The sequence below is a fragment of the Callithrix jacchus genome, chromosome 10 (assembly GCF_049354715.1).
Source record: "Callithrix jacchus isolate 240 chromosome 10, calJac240_pri, whole genome shotgun sequence".
In the NCBI taxonomy this organism is placed as follows: domain Eukaryota; kingdom Metazoa; phylum Chordata; class Mammalia; order Primates; family Cebidae; genus Callithrix; species Callithrix jacchus.
The window spans coordinates 123,884,822-123,903,141 of NC_133511.1; the positions used below are offsets into that span (position 1 = coordinate 123,884,822).

At 41.4% G+C, this 18,320-nt stretch overlaps 1 protein-coding gene across 13 annotated transcripts in view; it reads left to right on the forward strand.

Annotated features, from left to right (window-relative positions):
* The window catches only part of TOP6BL (TOP6B like initiator of meiotic double strand breaks), a 111,191-nt gene that overhangs the window by 60,257 nt on the left and 32,614 nt on the right, over positions 1–18,320 (forward strand). For 9 of the 13 annotated variants that reach the window (XM_078341517.1, XM_078341516.1, XM_054241097.2 and 6 more), the window contains 4 exons: positions 1,630–1,713; positions 5,313–5,368; positions 5,704–5,775; positions 9,258–9,452. In XM_078341517.1, coding sequence (XP_078197643.1) covers positions 1,630–1,713; positions 5,313–5,368; positions 5,704–5,775; positions 9,258–9,452 — 407 coding nt within the window. The remainder of the gene's footprint in view (positions 1–1,629; positions 1,714–5,312; positions 5,369–5,703; positions 5,776–9,257; positions 9,453–18,320) is intronic. The other 4 variants (XM_078341521.1, XM_078341515.1, XM_078341523.1 and 1 more) reach the window with 1 other exon arrangement.

The window sequence follows — 18,320 nt, forward strand, 5'->3', positions numbered from 1 at the left end:
TACTAAAAATACAAAAACTCAGCCAGGCATGGTGGCATGCCCCTGTAATCCCAGCTACTCAGGAGGCTGAGGTAGGAGAATCACTTGAACCCAGGAGGTGGAGGTTGCAATGAGCTGAAATCACGTGACTGCACTCCAGCCTGGGCAACAAGAGCAAAACTACATCTCAAAAAAAACCAAAAAACAAAACAAAAACCAAGAGATTGCAATACCTACCTTACAGGATTATTGTGAGGTAGTATGTATACAGAGCCTACACAATACTTATCACATAGGTATTCAATGAGTAGTATCTGTTACTGTTACCATGTATAATGTACACTTCCTTTTCCTTTTTTTTTTTTTGAGACAGAGTCTAGCTGTGTCACCTAGGCTAGAGTACAGTGGTGCCATTTTGACTTACTGCAACCTCCACCTCCCAGGTTCAAGCAGTTTTCCTGCCTTAGCCTCCTGAGTAGCTGGGATTACAGGCACATGCCACCATGCCCGGAAAATTTTTGGATTTTTAGTAGAGATGAGGTTTCACCATATTGGCCAGGCTGGTCTCGAACTCCTGACCTCAGGTGATTCGCTCACCTGGGCCTCCCAAAGTTCAGGGATTATAGGCGTGAGCCACCACACCCAGCCTACACTTTCAAATATATGGATCCTTAAAACAGTTCTGCCAGGTCAAAGGGGGCGGGTTTTTATAATTTTTTTATTTTATTTTAAGACAGAATCTTGCTCTATCACCCAGGCTGGATTGTAGTGGCATGATCTCGGCTCACTGCAACCTCTGCCTCCTGGGTTCAAGCAATTCTTCTGCCTCAGCCTCCTGAGTAGCTGGGATTACAAGGTGTGCACCACCACACCTGGCTAATTTTTTTTGTGTGTGTGTATTCTTAGTAGACACAGGTTTCACCATGTTGGTCAGGCAGGTCTTGAACTCCTGACCTCATGATCTGCCCACCTCAGCCTCCCAAAGTGCTGGGATTACAGGTGTGAGCCACTGTGTCTGGCTGACAGGGTAGGTTTTGTTCCTGTGTTGGAGACTAGGAAATGAGATCCAGAGCAGTGATTTTTTTGTTCATGAGTAGTTAATTTTTTTTTTTTTTACAGAACCAGTACTGGAACACAGGTCTTCTGACTTTTGGCTTTTTGCTCTACAGCTTTTCCTCATAAATAAATGTTTGGATTAATGGATTGATGTCAAAGATAGACTTCTTTTAGTGTTTGCTCCTTCATCTCCACTCAAATACTTTTTTGAAATTTATTTTTTAAAAAGTATCACTCAGATTCTTAATACCAATTGTTCCAAAGCCTTTAGGATGGTAGAATTATTCTTATCAACTCCAATCTGAATTACTTTTAAATTTGTCCCCAAAGGTGGTTTTGACATTATGAGTTTTACTCTGATCGTTGTTCTTGTGTCTCTTGAGGTTCCATGTAATAGATACTCTAGCTCAAGAAGTGATGGCTATTTAGGTTTTCTTTTGCATATCATTCTCATTCCCAAAAATGTTTCCCCTTGGATGTCCAAAAAGCTTTCTGAGGTATAGTTACTTTTAGAAGAGGAAATGCCATAATTTAATGCATTTGTGCTCTTGAGATTGTGTATGTGTGGTTGATGTTTTTCTTGCATTATGTCAGGTGGATGAAAAGCCCAGGACTTTGATGACAGATTGTCTGGTTATAAAGCATCTTTTACGTAAAATCATCATGGTGCACCCTAAGGTAAGCTGTTCTTTTGTACAATAATGATTCTCTTGTTTAAGTCATATGTTTTCCAGAGACCTTTACTCTGTAAGACATAGGCAAATATGATTGGTTCATTTTCTTTCAATGAAGATGATGAAAATATTTAATATTTGAGGGCATGGTGGCTCATGCCTGTAATTCCAACACTTTAGGAGACCGAGGCAGGAGGATCGCTTGAGTCCAGGAGTTTAAGACCAGCCAAGGCAACATAGTGAGACCCTGTCTCTACAAAAAAAAAAAATGTTTTTTAATTAGCCGGGTGTAGTGGTGAGCTCCTGTAATCCCAGCTCCTCAGGAGGGTGAGATGAGAGGATTGCTTGAGCCCAGGAGGTTGAGGCTGCAGTGAACCATGATTGTGCCACTGCCCTCCAGCCTAGATGACAGAATGGAACCCTGTCACAGGAAAAAAAAAAAAGATAACTTTTTTTTGAGATGGAGTCTCTGTCTGTTGCTCAGGCTGGAGTGCAGTGGCACGATCTCTGCTTACTACGGCTTCCACCTTTCAGGTTCAAGTGCTTCTCCTGCCTCAGCCTCCTTAGTAGCTGGGACTACAGGCAAGTGCCACCACGTCCAGCTAATTTTTGTATTTTTTTGGAGAGACGGGGTTTCGCCATGTTGGTCAGGCTGGTCCTGAACTCCTGACCTGGTGATCCACCCACTTCAGCCTCCCAAAGTGCTGGGATTATAGGCATGAGCCACCTCGCCTGGCTAAGACAACTTTCAATTTTGAATTGATTTGGTTTTATGTCCTTAAGACAATTGTTTTTTTTTTTTTTTAGAGACCAAGGTCTCACTATATTGCCCAGGCTAGTCTTTAACTCTTGGACTCAAACAGTTCTCCTTCTTTGGCCTCCCAAAGTGCTGGAATTACAGGTGTGAGCCACCACACCCAGCCCAAGGCAATCTTTTTTTTTTTTTGAGACAGAGTCTCACTCTGTTGCTTAGGCTGGAGTGCAGTGGTGCCATCTTGGTTCACTGCAACCTCTGCCACCCAGGTTCAAACGATTCTTCTGCCTCAGTCTTTCTAGTAGCTGGGATTACAGGTGTGCACCACCGTGCCTGGCTAATTTTTGTGTTTTTAGTAGAGATAGGGTGTCACTCTGTTGGCCAGGCTGGTCTCAAACTTCTAACCTCAAGTGATCCACCCACCTCAGCCTCCCAAAGTGCTGGGATTACAGGTGTGAGCCAACACACGTGGCCAAGGCAATCTTAATGTTGGTTATATGTTATAGCTGAGAAGCCTCTGGATAGAGAGAGCTTCGTTTTGGGTCATTTTCACTTTTTTACTGCTTTGTTGTATCACTTTAGATACCTCTTCCCTCCTCTGTGCTTTGTTTTTCGTTAAACCTAGATAATAAACCTTGCTGTTTATCTCCTTTTCTAAAGTGACTGTAAAAACAGAGTCTTGCTCTGTTGCTCAGGCTGGAGTGTGGTGGCTTGATCTTGGCTCACTGCAGCCTCCACCTTCCAGATTCAAGCGATTCTCCTGCCTCAGCCTCCTGAGTTGCTGGGATTATAGGCACGTGCCACAATGACTGGCTAATTTTTGTATTTTTAGTAGAGATGGGGTTTCACCATGTTGGCCAAGCTGGTCTTGAATTCCTGGCCTCAAGTGATTAACCTGTCTCAGACTCCCAAAGTGATGGGATTACACTTATGAGCTACCACGCCTGGCCAAGAAATTTTGATAGAATATTTTGAATATTAGAGCTAAATTTTTTATTATCTGTAGATAGGTTTATAAAGACAAACACAGTTAAGCATATCTGTGACATTCCCCTTCTGCTATCTTCCTACTTTTTGCCTATTGTTTCAGTCACTATTCTAAGTGCTCTTTGTTCACTCGCTCACTTAACTCTTACAACACCCCTTGTGAAGTAAGTTTTATCATCATCGTTTCCATCTTGTAGCTGAGAAAACTATGGTACAGTGAGTAAATAACTTGGAGAATCAGGATTTGAACTCAGGCAGTCTGGTTCTAGAGTCACTTCTTACCTTATGTTACACAGAAGAAAAATACAGGTGAAGGGAGAGAATAATTAGAACAGTGAAGTAAATTGGAGAGGACATAAAAATCAGATTGGGAAGTGGAAGAAAAAACAAAAAAGCATGGAATATTTTATGAAAATAATAGAAATAATTCCTTTAAAAAAGAGATGAAGGGGCTTCAGTGAATTGTGTTTGCACCATTGCACTCCAGCCTGGGTGACAAAGTGAAACTCTATCTCAAAAAAAAAAAAAAAAAGAGAGAGGTGAAGGGATAAGGGATAGGTTGGGAGAATGGCAAAGGGGCAGGGATTCCTGATATTTTCTGACTACCTGGAGCTGTAGTATAGTATATTTAAGATTTAGAATTTGGACACAGGCAAGCATTAAGTATGTTTAGGGAAAATACAAGTGATAAAGAATGTCTTTTTCCTGGCTGGGCATGGTCGCTCGCGCCTGTAATCCCAGCACTTTGGGGGGCCAAGGCAGGTGGATCACTTGAGATCAGGAGTTCGAGACCAGCCTGGCCAACGTGGTGAAACACGGTCTCTACTAAAAATACAAAAATTAGCTGGTGCATGCCTGTAATCCCTTCTACTCAGGAAGCTGAGGCAGGAGAACTGCCTGAACCTGGGAGGCGGAGGTTGCAGTGAGCTGAGATTGTGCCATTGTACTCTGCACTCCAGTCTGGGCAACAAAGTGAAACTGTCTCAAAAAAAAAAAAGTCTTCTTCCTCCAGGTTCATTCATGTTGCAAATGACAGGATTCCTCCTTTTTAAAGGCTGACTAGGCTGGGTGTGGTAGCTCATTCCTATAATCCTAGCACTTTGGGAGGCTGAAGCAGGAGGATCACTTGAGTCTGGGAGTTCAAGACCAGGCTGAGCAATATGGTGAAATCCTGTCTCTATAAAAAAATGCAAAAATTAACCAGGTGTGGTGGCATGTGCCTGTGGTCCCAGCTACTCAGAAAGCTGAGGTGGGAGGATCACTTGAGCCTGGGATGACAAGATCACACCATTGCACTCCAGCCTGGGCAACAGAGCAAGACCCTGTCTCAAAAAATTAAAAAAAAGGCTAACCAGTATTCCATTGTGTATATATGCCACATTTTCTTATCAACAGAAAGACAGATACCGTATTATTTCACTTTTATGTGGAATCTGGTCAAATTCATAGAAGTAGAGAATAGAATGGTGGTTACCAGAGGCTGGCAGTGGGTTAAGGAAGGAAATAGGCAGTTGTTAATTAAAGGGTACAAAGTTTCAGTTGGGAGGAATAAGATTTTAGAATCTACTGCACAGGGGAGTGACTATAGTCAATAATAATGTATTATATATGTCAAAATAGCAAGAGTAAATTTCAAATGTCTCACAAAAAAAAGCTAGTACATTACATGATAGATATGCTTATCTACTTGATTTAATCATTCCATATTGTATACATATATCAAAACACCACATTGTACCCTTCAAATGTATAATTTAAAAGTTTTCAAACATTATTTTCCCTTAGGGATTAGGTATGGAAGTTTTTGTTTAATGTGTATCTTGGCTTATGTTAAATCTCACACCTAATTTATTGTTTTGCAGATCAGATTTAATTTCAGTGTAAAGGTAAATGGAATCCTCTCCACAGAGTTCTTTGGGTAAGTTCTTAAGTCTATGGCTTAAGATGATGCTATGGCTCTGCAATTTTTCTCAGATATTATTGTCCTATTTCCAAAAGCTTCCTAGTTTGATGCCTTGACCTAAAGCTACCTTGAAACTAATTTTCTGATACCTCCATATTTTCTTATTCTAGTAGATTCATCCCTGTCCCTAGAGGGGGTAAACTTAGATGTTGCCATTTTCCCCTTGGTTAATGAAGTTACTGAATTCTAGTACTCTCTGGGGTGGTAGTAGTCATGGGCCAAAATTTGTGTCAAACAGAGACTGATTTTAGAATCTTTGAGAGATGGCTTTGCTTTGCTTTGCTTTGCAGGGTAGAGAATGAACCTACTTTGAACCTTTGGAACGGAATTGCTCTTGTGGTAGACTCTCAGCATTATGCGAGGTGAAGGCGTAAAGCATTGTTGTCCCTCTGCATGTTTTACTCTCCTCTCATGAGTATGAATGTGGGTAGAAATTGGAAATTGTCTCACTCGTTGTTTTTAAGTGCCAGGTGTCAACTTCTCTATAAGAAAAGTGCAGCTGGGTGTGGTGGCTTATGCCTGTAATCCCAGCACTTTGGGAGGCCGAGGTGGGTGGATCATCTGAGGTCGGGAGTTCGAGACCAGCCTGGCCAACATGGACAAACCCCATCTCTACTAAAAATACAAAAAATTAGCCAGGTATTGTGGCGGTCGACTGTAATCCCAGCTACTCAGGAGGCTGAGGCAGGAGAATCATTTGAACCAGGGAGTGGGAGGTTGCAGTGAGCTGAGATCGTGCCACTACACTCCAGCCTGGGTGACAGAGTGGGTCTCTGTCTCAAAAAAAAAAAAGAAGAAAAAGAAAAGCAGAATTAAACTTTGTTTATGTTGAAAACTGCTATTTTTTTTTTCTTTTAAAGATGGGGTTTCAACATGATGGCCAGGCTGGTCTTGAACTCCTGACCTCAGGTGATCCACCAATCTTGGCCTCCCAAAGTGCTAGGATTACAGGCTTGAGCCACCACGCCCGGCCCCAAAACTGCTATTTTAATTTATTTGTATACTTGAAACTATTCTAATTGACCTGAAGACAAGTGCTACCTTCTCTTCAGGCCTTATTTTCTTCTGTAAATGAAATGAAACAAACCCTGCTAGTTCCAATCTCATTTAGGCGTGAGAAGAGAAGACTATGAATTTAAAACTTTACTTAAATTCTTGGCTAGAGAGTATAAATACCAAGGAATTCATTGTACATTATTTTTTGTGTATCAGCATTTTGCATAGGTTTGGAAATCACCTCTCTGCCCATCTCTATCTTCTTCAGATTCCAAGAAGATAAATCAGGCTGGGTGCAGTGGCTCACACCTGTAATCCCAGCACTTTGGGAGGCTGAGGCAGATGGATCACTTGAAGTTAAGAGTTTGAGACCAGCCTGGCCAACATGACAAACCCTGTCTCTGCTAAAAATACAAAAATTAGCTGGGCGTGGCAGCACATGCCTTCCCAGCTACTTGGGAGGCCATGGCATGAGAATGACTTGAACCCAATAGGCAGAGGTTGTAGTGAGCCTAGACCACACCACTGCATTCCAGCGACAGAGCGAAACTCCATCTCAAAAAAAATAATAATAATAAATGTAAAAAATCCACGGAGGGGGTGGTAAACAATATGGAACACACAAAGCCCTTCTGTCTTGCCTTCCTGTGCCATTTAACTATCACAGAATCCAAAGTGAAACTGAATTGTAACAAGAAAAGAACTAACATGTGCTTAAGTCCAATTAATTAATTCTTTTTTTTGTTTTTTGAGACAGGGTCTCTGTTCAATCCAGATGCCATCATAGCTCACTGCAGCCTCGAACTCCTGGGCTCAAGTCATTTTCCCATCTCATCCTCCCTAGTAGCTAGTAGCTAGGACCACAGGAATATGCTACCATACTGTGCTAATTAAAAAAAAAATTTATGGCTGGGTGTGGTGGCGCATGCCTGTAATCCCAGCACTTTGGGAGGCCAGGGCAGATGGATCACCTGAGATCAGGAGTTCAAGACCAGCCTGGCCAACATGGTGAAACCCCACCTCTACTAAAAATACAAAATTAGCTGGTCATGGTGGCAGGTGCCGGTAATCCCAGCTACTCGAGAGGCTGAGGCAGGAGAATCGCTTGAACCTGGGAGGCGGAGGTTGCAGTGAGCCGAGATTGTGCCATTGCACTCCAGCCTGGGTGACAGAGCAAGACTCTGTCTCAAAAAAAAAAAAAAAAAAAAAATTTTTTTTTTTTTTTTTTGAAGAGATGAGGGTGTTGCCTAGGCTGGTCTCAAACTGCTGGGCTCAAGCAATACTCCTGCCTTGGCCTCCCAAAGTGCTGAGATTACAGGCATTAGCCACTGTGTCCAGCCCTCATTTAGTCTTTATTCATTAGTTTCTGCCTCTATTTATATGCTCAGAGGTAACACTAGTAGTCATAGGCTCTTAGGGGTTAAAGAGACTGCCTTTGGTTTTTAGTCTGTTTTCTTATTCTCACCAAAATTACACCTCAGATGAGAATATTTTTGTCATTTAATATATAGGTAATAATTTCCCTACTCCATATCTTTCTTTAGTGATCCTCTAATATTATATAGTCCTTACAGGTAGTCAGCTCATCATAATTTTACTGATACAAGTTTAAGCCTTTGAGCCAATGTTTGTAGATGTGTTTCCTTGGATGACCTGATTAGAAAGGAAAAGTTCATTAATATTTCCTCTTAATAAATTCATTCATTCTTAATCAGCTTTCAGGTTGACTATTTTCTCTCTGTTTAGAAAGAGCTACTGGAAAGTAGACAGACACAAAATTTTACTAGATTCTTTCTAGGAGAGAAAGATGGCCTGATTTTTTCTAATTGTTCTCATCAAACAGCAACCTCAGACCTCTTCAGGGGAAGGTGCAGCATGTGTGAGAGCAGACTTCAAAGTATCATGGGGCCAGCTTTAGGCCGTTTGTGATTCATGGCCCCTCTCACACAATGCTGCCCTTTATTTATTTATTTATTTATTTGTTAATCAATGAGAGCTTGTTATGTTGCTCAGGTTGGCCTTGAACTCATAGCCTCGCCTCCTCAAGCGCCAGGACAACTGGCCGGAGCCACCGCAGCCCCCTATGCTGCCCTTTAAATGAATTTGGAAACTTGCTCAGAACCAAAGATTAATTTTAGTGGAGGAAATATACTTGAGAATAAGAAACAGGGCATGATGTCTCATACCTGCAGTCCCAGCACTTTGGGAGGCCAAGGCAGAAAGATTGCCAGAAGTCCAAGATCAGGTTAGTAAACATAGTGAGAACCCCTTATCTAATAAAATAAAATAATACTATTTTTTGAGAAAGTCTTGCTCTGTCACCCAGGCTGGAGTGCAGTGGCGCAATATCAGCTCGCTGAAACCTCTGCTTCTCAGGTTCAAGTGATTCTCCTGCCTCACCTTCCTGAGTAGCTGGGACTACAGGTGTGCACCATTACCCCCAGCTATTGTATCTTTAATAGAGATGGAGTTTCACCATGTTGGCCAGGTTGGTCTCCAACTCCTGACCTCAAGTGATAGCCTGCCTCGGCCTCCCGAAGTGCTGGGATTACAGGTGTGAGCCACCATGCCTGGTCTAAAATGTTTTTTTTTTTAAAGAGAAACTAAGAAGCATCCATTAGTGGCAGCAAAAGCAGGAGCCATGATACCATCCCTGAAATGCTAGTTTTTCTGTTACTTCCATTGCTGTGGTTTCCTGAGTGAGACACAAGTTATTTATTCCAACAAAACTGATATGGCAGGTTATATGGTCACACATATGTTAGAAATTATAAAAATTTTGAATGCTCTTTTAAATAATTTCTTAAGAGGGTAAAATATTAAATTTGACTTGTCTGTTTTCTGACAGTAGACCAAAATTTGATACGATTGAATCATACTGCAGCAGAATTCACCCTGTGCTAGGACATCCAGTAATGCTTTTCATCCCTGATGACGTGACCGGCATGGACTTGTTGGGAGAACTGATACTGACTCCAGCAGTTGCATTGTGCCCCAGCCCAAAGGTTTTTTCCAATCAGCTGGACAGCATTTCTTCAGTTTCCATATCCTTTTGATGAAAAATTCCACCCAATTATCTTTGAAATGGGTTTTTATATCCCAGTTTTAGAAAAGCGTTTAGTATGTGTATTCTGCATCTACAAATATGTATGATTTGTATAAAAACATATAATCTAATATGAAAGCCAAGCTTGAACATTTTGCCAGGGAACTGAAAACTATAAAATGTGACACATGTCATACATTTTTCTTATAATTCAATATAACTGAAGCATGAAATGAATGGCACATGAGGGAGATATAAGGCTTGAAAAGTAGTCTGGAGTTGAATATGGTAGATCTTGAGTGCCATACTACGGATTGTGAAGTTTATTCTCTGTATAGTAAGAAACCGTTGAATGTTTTGGGAGGAGTCTTTAGCAGCATTATATAGTATGGAAGGGAGACAAGTTAGTAATACTAAGTAAATAAGTAAGTGAACTGGGTTAAAAAATGAGTGCCCGATGGATGGGTGCAGTGGCTCACACCTGCAATCCCAGCACTTCGGGAGGCCGAAGTGGAAGGATCACTTGAGGTCAGGGGTTCGAGACCAGCCTGGCAAATATGGTGAAACACTGTCTCTACTAAAAATACAAAAATGAGCTGGGCGTAGTGGTGGGCACCTGTAGTCCCATCTACTTGGGAGGCTGAGGCAGGAGAATCACTTGAACCTGGAGGTGGAGAGTGCAGTGAGCCAAGAACATGACACTGCATTCCAGCCTGGGCAACAGAGCAAGACTCTGTCTCAAAAAAAAAAGGAAAAAAGAAAGAAAAGAAAAAAAAAATAAAAATGAGTGCTTGAATCTAAAGTGTGGTCGACATGGAAAGGCCAGAGTTATCACCTGAAGTAATGAACAAAATGTAACCAGTTAATTCTCAAGGTAGGGAGAGATTAGGGACAGGGAACATCTAAGGTTCGTGTCAGATTTCTAGGTCTAGAATAGGCAAATACAGAGGACAGAATGTAAATGGAGGGGCTCTTTTTTTTTTTTTTTTTGACAGAGTCTAGGTCTATTGCCCAGGTGGAGTACAGTGACATGATCTTGGCTCACTGCAACCTCTGCTTCCTGGACTCAAACCATCCTTCCATCTCAGCCTCCTGAGAGACCACAGGCGCATGCCACCATGCCCAGCTAATTTTTGTATTTTTGGTAGAGACAGAGTTTCACTGTGTTGCCCAGGCTGGTCTCAAACTCCTGGACTCATGTGATCCACCAGCCTCAGGCTCCCAAAGTGCTGGGATTACAGGCATGAGACATTGTGCTCTCCCTAGAGGGGCTTCTTTTCAGAGTAATGAAAATGTTCTAAAATTGATGGTGGTGGTGATTGCACAACCCTTTAAATATACTAAAACCCATTTTATTATACGTTTAAAATGAGTGAATTGGCCGGGCGCGGTGGCTCACACCTGTAATCCCAGCACTTTGGGAAGCCGAGGCAGGTGGATCATGAGGTCAAGAGATCCAGACCATCCTGGTCAACAATGTGAAACCCCGTCTCTACTAAAAATACAAAAAAATTAGCTGGGCATGGTGGTGCGTGCCTGTAGTCCCAGCTACTCAGGCGGCTGAGGCAGGAGAATTGCTTGAACCCAGGAGGCGGAGGTTGCGGTGAACCGAGATCGTGCCATTGCACTCCAGTCTGGGTAACAACAGCGAAACTCCGTCTCAAAAAAAAAAAAATGAGTGAATTGTATGCGATGTGAATTACATCTCAATAGAGTTATTAAAAAAGATTTCCATGGATACTGACAGAATAACGATACTGTCAGCAAGATACAAAACATTAATAGCAGATTTGGGGGATAAAGAAAATGAGTTTGACATTAAACATGTTGAGTTTATGGTGCTTCAAGACATCCTTCAAACATAGTAAGCAGCTATATAGAAATTTGGTCTGGAACTTGGAAATGGTCAGATTTAGAGATACAGAATTTTAGAGTCTTAGTTTCTTCCATACGTAAGAGTCATATAGTTCTATGTTTAGAGCATGGCACAGGAGTGTAAATGTTGGATTCATTACTAATTAGCTGTGTGACTACAGGCAACTTACTTAACCAGCCTAAGCCTTTTTTTTTGAGACGGAGTTTTGCTCTTGTTACCCAGGCTGGAATGCAATGGCGCAATCTCGTCTCACTGCAACCTCCGCCTCCTTGGTTCAGGAACTTCTCCTGCCTTAGCCTCCTGAGTAGCTGGGATTACAGGCACACGCCACCATGCCCAGCTAATTTTTTGTATTTTTTAGTAGAGACAGGTTTCACCATGTTGACCAGGATGGTCTCGATCTCTTGACTTCGTGATCCACCCGCCTCGGCCTCCCAAAGTGCTGGGATTACAGGCGTGAGCCACTGTGCCCAGCCTGGCCTAAGCCTTTAATTCCTGTTTGAAAATGAGGATGACACTTATCTCATAGATGTATTTTTCCTTGCAAAAGTTGCTTTTCTGTTCTTTTGGGGTTTGCTTGTGTTTTAAAATTAACTATAATAATCCATGTGAAGCTCCTAACGTAAAGTAGTCAATAAATATTATTAATTGTTATTGTGACATGATTGAAGCTGTAGAAGTAAATGAAGTTAGAGAAGAGTATAAACAATGAGAACAGGCCAGGTGCAGTGGCTCATGCCTGTAATCCCAGCCCTTGGGGAAGCTGAAGCCGGCAGATCACTTGAGGTCAGGAGTTTGAGACTAGTCTGGTTAACATGGCAAAACCTCGTCTCTGCTAAAAATACAAAAATTAGCTGGGTGTGGTGGTGCATGCCTGTAGTCCCAGCTACTTGGGAGGCTGAAGCAGGAGAATTGCTTGAACCTGGGAGACAGAGGTTGCAGTGAACTGGTAACACACCACTGCACTCCAGCCTGAGTGACAGAGTGAGACTCTGTCTCTCTTTTTTTTTTTGTTTGTTTGAGATGGAGTCTCGCTCTTGTTACCCAGGCTGGAGTGCAATGGCGCGATCTCGGCTCACCGCAACCTCCTCCTCCTGGGTTCAGGCAATTCTCCTGCCTCAGCCTTCCAAGTAGCTGGGATCACAGGCATGCGCCACCATGCGCAGCTAATTTTTGTATTTTTAGTAGAGATGGTGTTTCATCTTGTTGACCAGGATGGTCTCGATCTCTTGACCTCGTGATCCACCCGCCTCAGCCTCCCAAAGTGCTGGGATTACAGGCGTCAGCCACTATGCCCAGCCCGAGACTCTGTCTCAAAAACAAAAAAAACCCAATGAGAACAGGAGAGGCATGGTATGATAGATGTCAGCTATTTGGTGTTGCATATCAGATATCAAAAGATACCATAGTATCTTTTAGGGAAGAAGAGGGAGCAGGATAGTGATGAAGACTATGCACGGACATTTCCTATTTTAAAATATGCTTTTTCTTTAGATAGCACAGAAAAATATAAAGTAAATAAGTTTCTTCTTCCTCCTCATTCCATCATCTAGAAGGAATAAGACAGACAATATTTTGGTCCTCTTGGGGAAAATTTAACAGATAGATATTAGGTAGTGATAAGTACAGTGGAGAGAAATAAAACAAGGTGATAGAGAATGATGGAGATGTTATTTTAAATATGGTCAGTGAAGACTCTAAGGAGGTAATGTTTTAAAAAAGAGAAAGAACTATGAAAATTCTGGTGAGATTTCACTTTCTTCAAGTGGCAGACTTCATAATTTAGACCAGCCTCTTCACTGAAGGCAAAGGCTGGATGAAATATTAAAACATCATAAAAGCATCAAAGACCTAGTGAAGAGGAGGAGTTTCTGTGCCATGATTTAGGAGAGGTTTGAATTACAGAGAGCTGAGCCTAGTATTGGGGGATACTTTTGCCCTGGAGTAGTTTGCCAATTAGATCAGGCAGCTGAGAGGCTAAGATATATTAATACTTCCAAATTGGCTGGGCGCAGAAAGCCGAGGCAGGCGGATCATGAGTCAGGAGTTCAAGACCAGCCTGATCAACATGGTAAAAGCCCCGTCTCTACTAAAACTACAAAAAAATTAGCTGGACGTGGTGGCGCATGCCTGTAGTCCCAGCTACTCCAGAGGCTGAGGCAGGAGAATTGCTTGAACCAGGGAGGTGGAGGTTGCAGTGAGCCGAGGTGTCGCCATAGCACTCCAGCCTGGCAACATAATGAGACTCGGTCTCAAAATAAATAAATACAATAAAAATTAATCTGTTTAAAAAAATACTTCCAAATTAATGCAGGACAAGAAGGCCAAAGAATCCAGGACCTGATGAGCTTGGGAGTGCTGCTAAAAACACCTCTTGCTTTGGGCAAGAGATAACTAGAAGGCTATATTTTAAGGAGTAAGGTGAACCTGCACTAAATCACTCTTCACATGGTATATGTATATGCTTTTGGGTCATCTAGGCAGGCCAAAAATTCTTAAACTTTGGAATTGGATTAGGATGATTTTATATTTGCTAGTTCTCCTAGATGTCTTGTAGAAGGAAACAAAAATTTCTAGAAGAAAATAACTGCATCCTTTGCTCCCAATTATTTAGCACTTTTCAAATACAGTGTCCCATGGTACATATGCACACAAACATGTACAGTCACAAATAACCAGGTATAAGAGAGGACAAGATAATATAAACAAGAGCTGGCAAAAACAAAGTCACAGAAGCACCCACTGGGACTCCAGATACTGGTGATAACAGATATTAACTTTAAAAAGTTATGCTTAGCTGGGCATGGTGGTTCACCCTGTGATCTCAGCACTTTAGGAGGCTGAGGCAGGAAGATCGCTTGATCCTGCAAGTTCCAGATCAGCTTGGACAACACAATGAGACCCCCATCTCTATACAAGTTAGCTGGGCATAGTGGTGCATGCCTGTGGTCCCAGCTGCTCAGGAGGCTGAAGTGGGAGGATTGCTTGAGCACAGGAGGTCAAGACTTCAGTGAGCCATGATTGCACCACTGCACTTCAGCCTGGGTGACATGAGACCCTGTTTCAAGCAAAATTTAAAAAAATTATGCTTACTATGTTTATGAAAATGAAAACAAAGTTTGAACATATTACTAGGAAACTGAAACTGTAAAATGTGAAATAACTTTTAATAAGAACTTATATTAACTTTTAATAAGTTAATAAATAACTTTTAAACAGAAATTATGGAATTAAGAAATATAATAACCAATGTTGAATGAACTTCAGTACACAGATTTAACAGCGGATTAAGTACAACCTAAGAGAATTTGTAAACTAAAACCTAAAGATAGCAAGAACTGCCGGGCGTGGTGGCTCACGCCTGTAATTCCAGCACTTTGGGAGGCCGAGGCGGGCGGATCATGAGGTCAAGAGATTGAGACCATCCTGTCCAACATAGTGAAACCCCGTCTCTACTAAAATATAAAAATTAGCTAGGCATGGTGGCGCGTGTCTGTGATCCCAGCTACTCGGAGGCTGAGGCAGAAGAATTGCTTGGTCTCGGGAGGCAGAGGTTCCAGTGAGCCGAGATTGCACCACTGCACTCCATCCAGCCTGGTGACAGAGCGAGACTCTGTCTGGGAAAAAAAAAAAAAAAAAAGCAAGAACTTAGCAAAAATAAAGCAAAGAGAGACAAGTTAGGGAAAATACCCCAAGAGAGGGGTTAACAGAGGAAAGAGTGAAATGGTCTAATGTATATTTAATTGATGTCCCAAAAGAGAAAAGAGAAAATGGGGCAGAAACAATATTTGAAAAGTTAATGGCTGAAACAACTGAGACAGATTTAAGAACAGAATAATCGAGCAGTATAAATAAAAAAAGATTTCCACACCCATAGAAGATGAAAAACAGAGAAAAATCTTAAAATCAGTTAGGAGGACAAATCATCTTTAAAAGATAAACAATTTAACAGCTGACTCCCATACCAACAGAAGGTGTTAAACTAATAATGTCCTGAAATAAAATAATTACCAACCTAGAATTTTATATCCACTACAAATATCCCTCAACATGAAAGGTAATAAACTTACCTGTATACTATGTTAAAATTATAATCCATGTAACAAGAAGAATTAATTCAAAAGATTTTAAAACATGGTGTTTTGACTATATATTCTTAGCAGGATATACTCTAAGGATGAAATAAAGTCCAAAGACCTCTTAAAATTTATTCAGTGGCTTGATTATTAGTAATAATATTGGTATTTTACATTGGAATTATTGTATGTATGTTTATGATAATTACGTTAACATTGTTAGGAATCAAAATTTTTAGCATCAGATAGAAGATATGTGAGTGTAAATTCAGAAAAACAATTTTTTAAAGGTGTCTTGCTCTGTTGCCCAGGCTAAAGTGCAGTGGTGTGATCACAGCTCACAGCAACCTCAAACTTAGGGGCTTAAGCAATCCTCCTCCCTCAGCCTCTCCTGAGTAGCTGGGACTACAGGCATGCACTATCATGCCTGGCTAATTTTTTTTTTAATTTTTATTTTTTTATAGAGACAGTCTTACCCTCGAATCTCCAAATTTAATGAAAACTATAAACCTGCAGATTCATGATCAATGAACCCTACCTAAGTGTAAGAAATACGAAGAAAATTACACCAAGTCACATCATAAAGTATTTAAAGCTGGTAATAAATTTTTTAAAGCAGCTGGAGGCCGGGCGTGGTGGCTCACGCCTGTAATCCAAGCACTTTGGAGGCCCAGGTGGGTGGATCACCTGTGGTCAGGAGTTCAAGACCAGCTTGACCAACATGGTGAAACCCCGTCTTTAAAAAATAAATAAATAAATTTTTTAAAAAAGAAAAAGCAGCTGAAAATTAAAAAGACATTATGTATAGAGGAACAAAATATGGCAGATTTCTCACTGGAAACAGTGTTAGCTAGATGAAAGTGGGGTAACATCTTTATCAGGTATTGAGAAAAAAATGAAGGCAAAATGAAGAATTTTTCAGACATAGAAAAGGTGGAAGAATTCATCACCAGAAGACTTGTATTATAAGAAATGTTAAAGGAAATCTTTTAGGTAGAAAAAAAATGATGCCAGACAGAATTCTGGATCTACCCAAAAAAAGAAGAGCACTGGAAGTGGTGATTATGTGAGTAGATACAAAATACTTATGTCCTTTTAAAAAAACAAAATCTCCTTCTTGAGTATATAAACCAAAAAGTATCTAAGACAGGTCCCAATCAGTTTAGAAGTTTATTTTGCCAAGGTTAAGGATGGCCTGGGAGACAGGTCTGAGCCTTTCTCTAAAAATGATTTTGAGGGCTTCAGTATTTAAAGGGGAAAAGGCTGGAGGGGAAAGAGGAAGGGGATGGTCTCGTTATTGAATATATATGTTACAAGAGAAAAGGAGCAAGTAGGGGAACAGTCAGTTATGTATTCGTCTTGTGCTCAGTAAATTGGCACTTTACACGAGAGAAGGTGAACATAAGAGTAGCTACCTGTGGAGATATTTAACTCTTTATCTGTAGCTATCTGCTTAGGAACAAAAGAAGAGGCAGCTTCCTGCATGGCTCAGCTTTCAGCTAAATTATTCCTTTTGGCATAGTGACTTGGAGTCTTGGATTTTAATTTTCCTTTAACAAGTATTTCACCAGAAAAAAAAAACTTTTTTTTTTTTTTTTTCTTGAGGCAAAGTCTTGCTCTGTTGCCCAGGCTGGAGTGCAGTGGCATAATCACAGCTCACTGGAACCTCCGCCTCCCGGGTTGGAGCAATTCTCCTGCTTCAGCCTCCCGAGTAGCTGGGATTACAGGCACATGTCACCACACTGGCTCATTTTTTTTTTTGAGACAGACAGGTGCCAGGCTGGAGTGCAGTGGCACAATCTCGGCTCACTGCAACCTCCGCTTCCTGGGTTCAAGCAATTCTCCTGCCTCAGCCTCCCTAGTAGCTGGGACTACAGGCACACGCCACCACACCCAGCTAATTTTTGTATTTTTAGTAGAGAAGGGGTTTCACCATTTGGCCAGGCTGGTCTCAAACTCTTGACCTCAGGTGATCTGCCTGCCTCAGCCTCCCCAAGTGCTGGGATTACCAGAGTGAGCACCAGGCCCATCAAAAAAAAAAAAAAAAAAAAAAATTAAAAAACAAGTCTTGAAGTCCCTCCCTCAGGATTCCAATTACACATTCTGAATTAAGCCACCTGAAGTTACCGCACAGTTCATTGATGTTTTATTTATTTATATAGAGGCAGAGTCTTGTCTCCCATGCTGGAGTGTAGTGACTTGTTCTTAGCTCACTACACCCTTGAGCTCTTAAGCTCATGTGGCCCTCCCACCTCAGCCTCCTGAGTGGCTAGGACTATACGTATACACTACCACACCTGGTTAATTTTGTGTTTGTGTGTGTGTGAGAGAGAGAGAGAGAGATGTCTTACTATCATTTTCTATTTTCTTCATATTCCTTTTTGAGACAGAGTCTCACTCTGTCACCCAGGTTGGAGTGCAGTGGTACAATTTCAGCTTACTGCAACCTTCTCCTCCTGGGTTCAATCAGTTCTCCTGCCTCAACCTCCCGAGTAGCTCAGACTACAGGTGCCTACCACCACGGCTGGCTAATTTTTGTATTTTTAATAGAGACAGGGTTTTGCCATGTTGGCCAGGCTGGTCTTGAACTCCTGATCTCAAGTGATCCACCTGCCTTGGCTTCCCAAAGTGCTAGGATTATAGGCATGAGCTACCGCACCTGGCCTAGATTCTTCATATTTCTTATGCTTAGGGTTCATTGATCATGGATCTGCAAAAATTTAATGTATAAGGTTTATAACATCTGTGGAAGTAAAATATGTGACAATAGCACAAAGGCCAAGAAGAGAGAAGCAGAAGTATATTGTTTGATTCTTAGACTATACATGAATCGTTATAATATCATTTGAAGGGAGACTATGATAAGTTAAAGTTGTATACTAATAAAGCCTGGCAATTCCTAGGTTAATACAA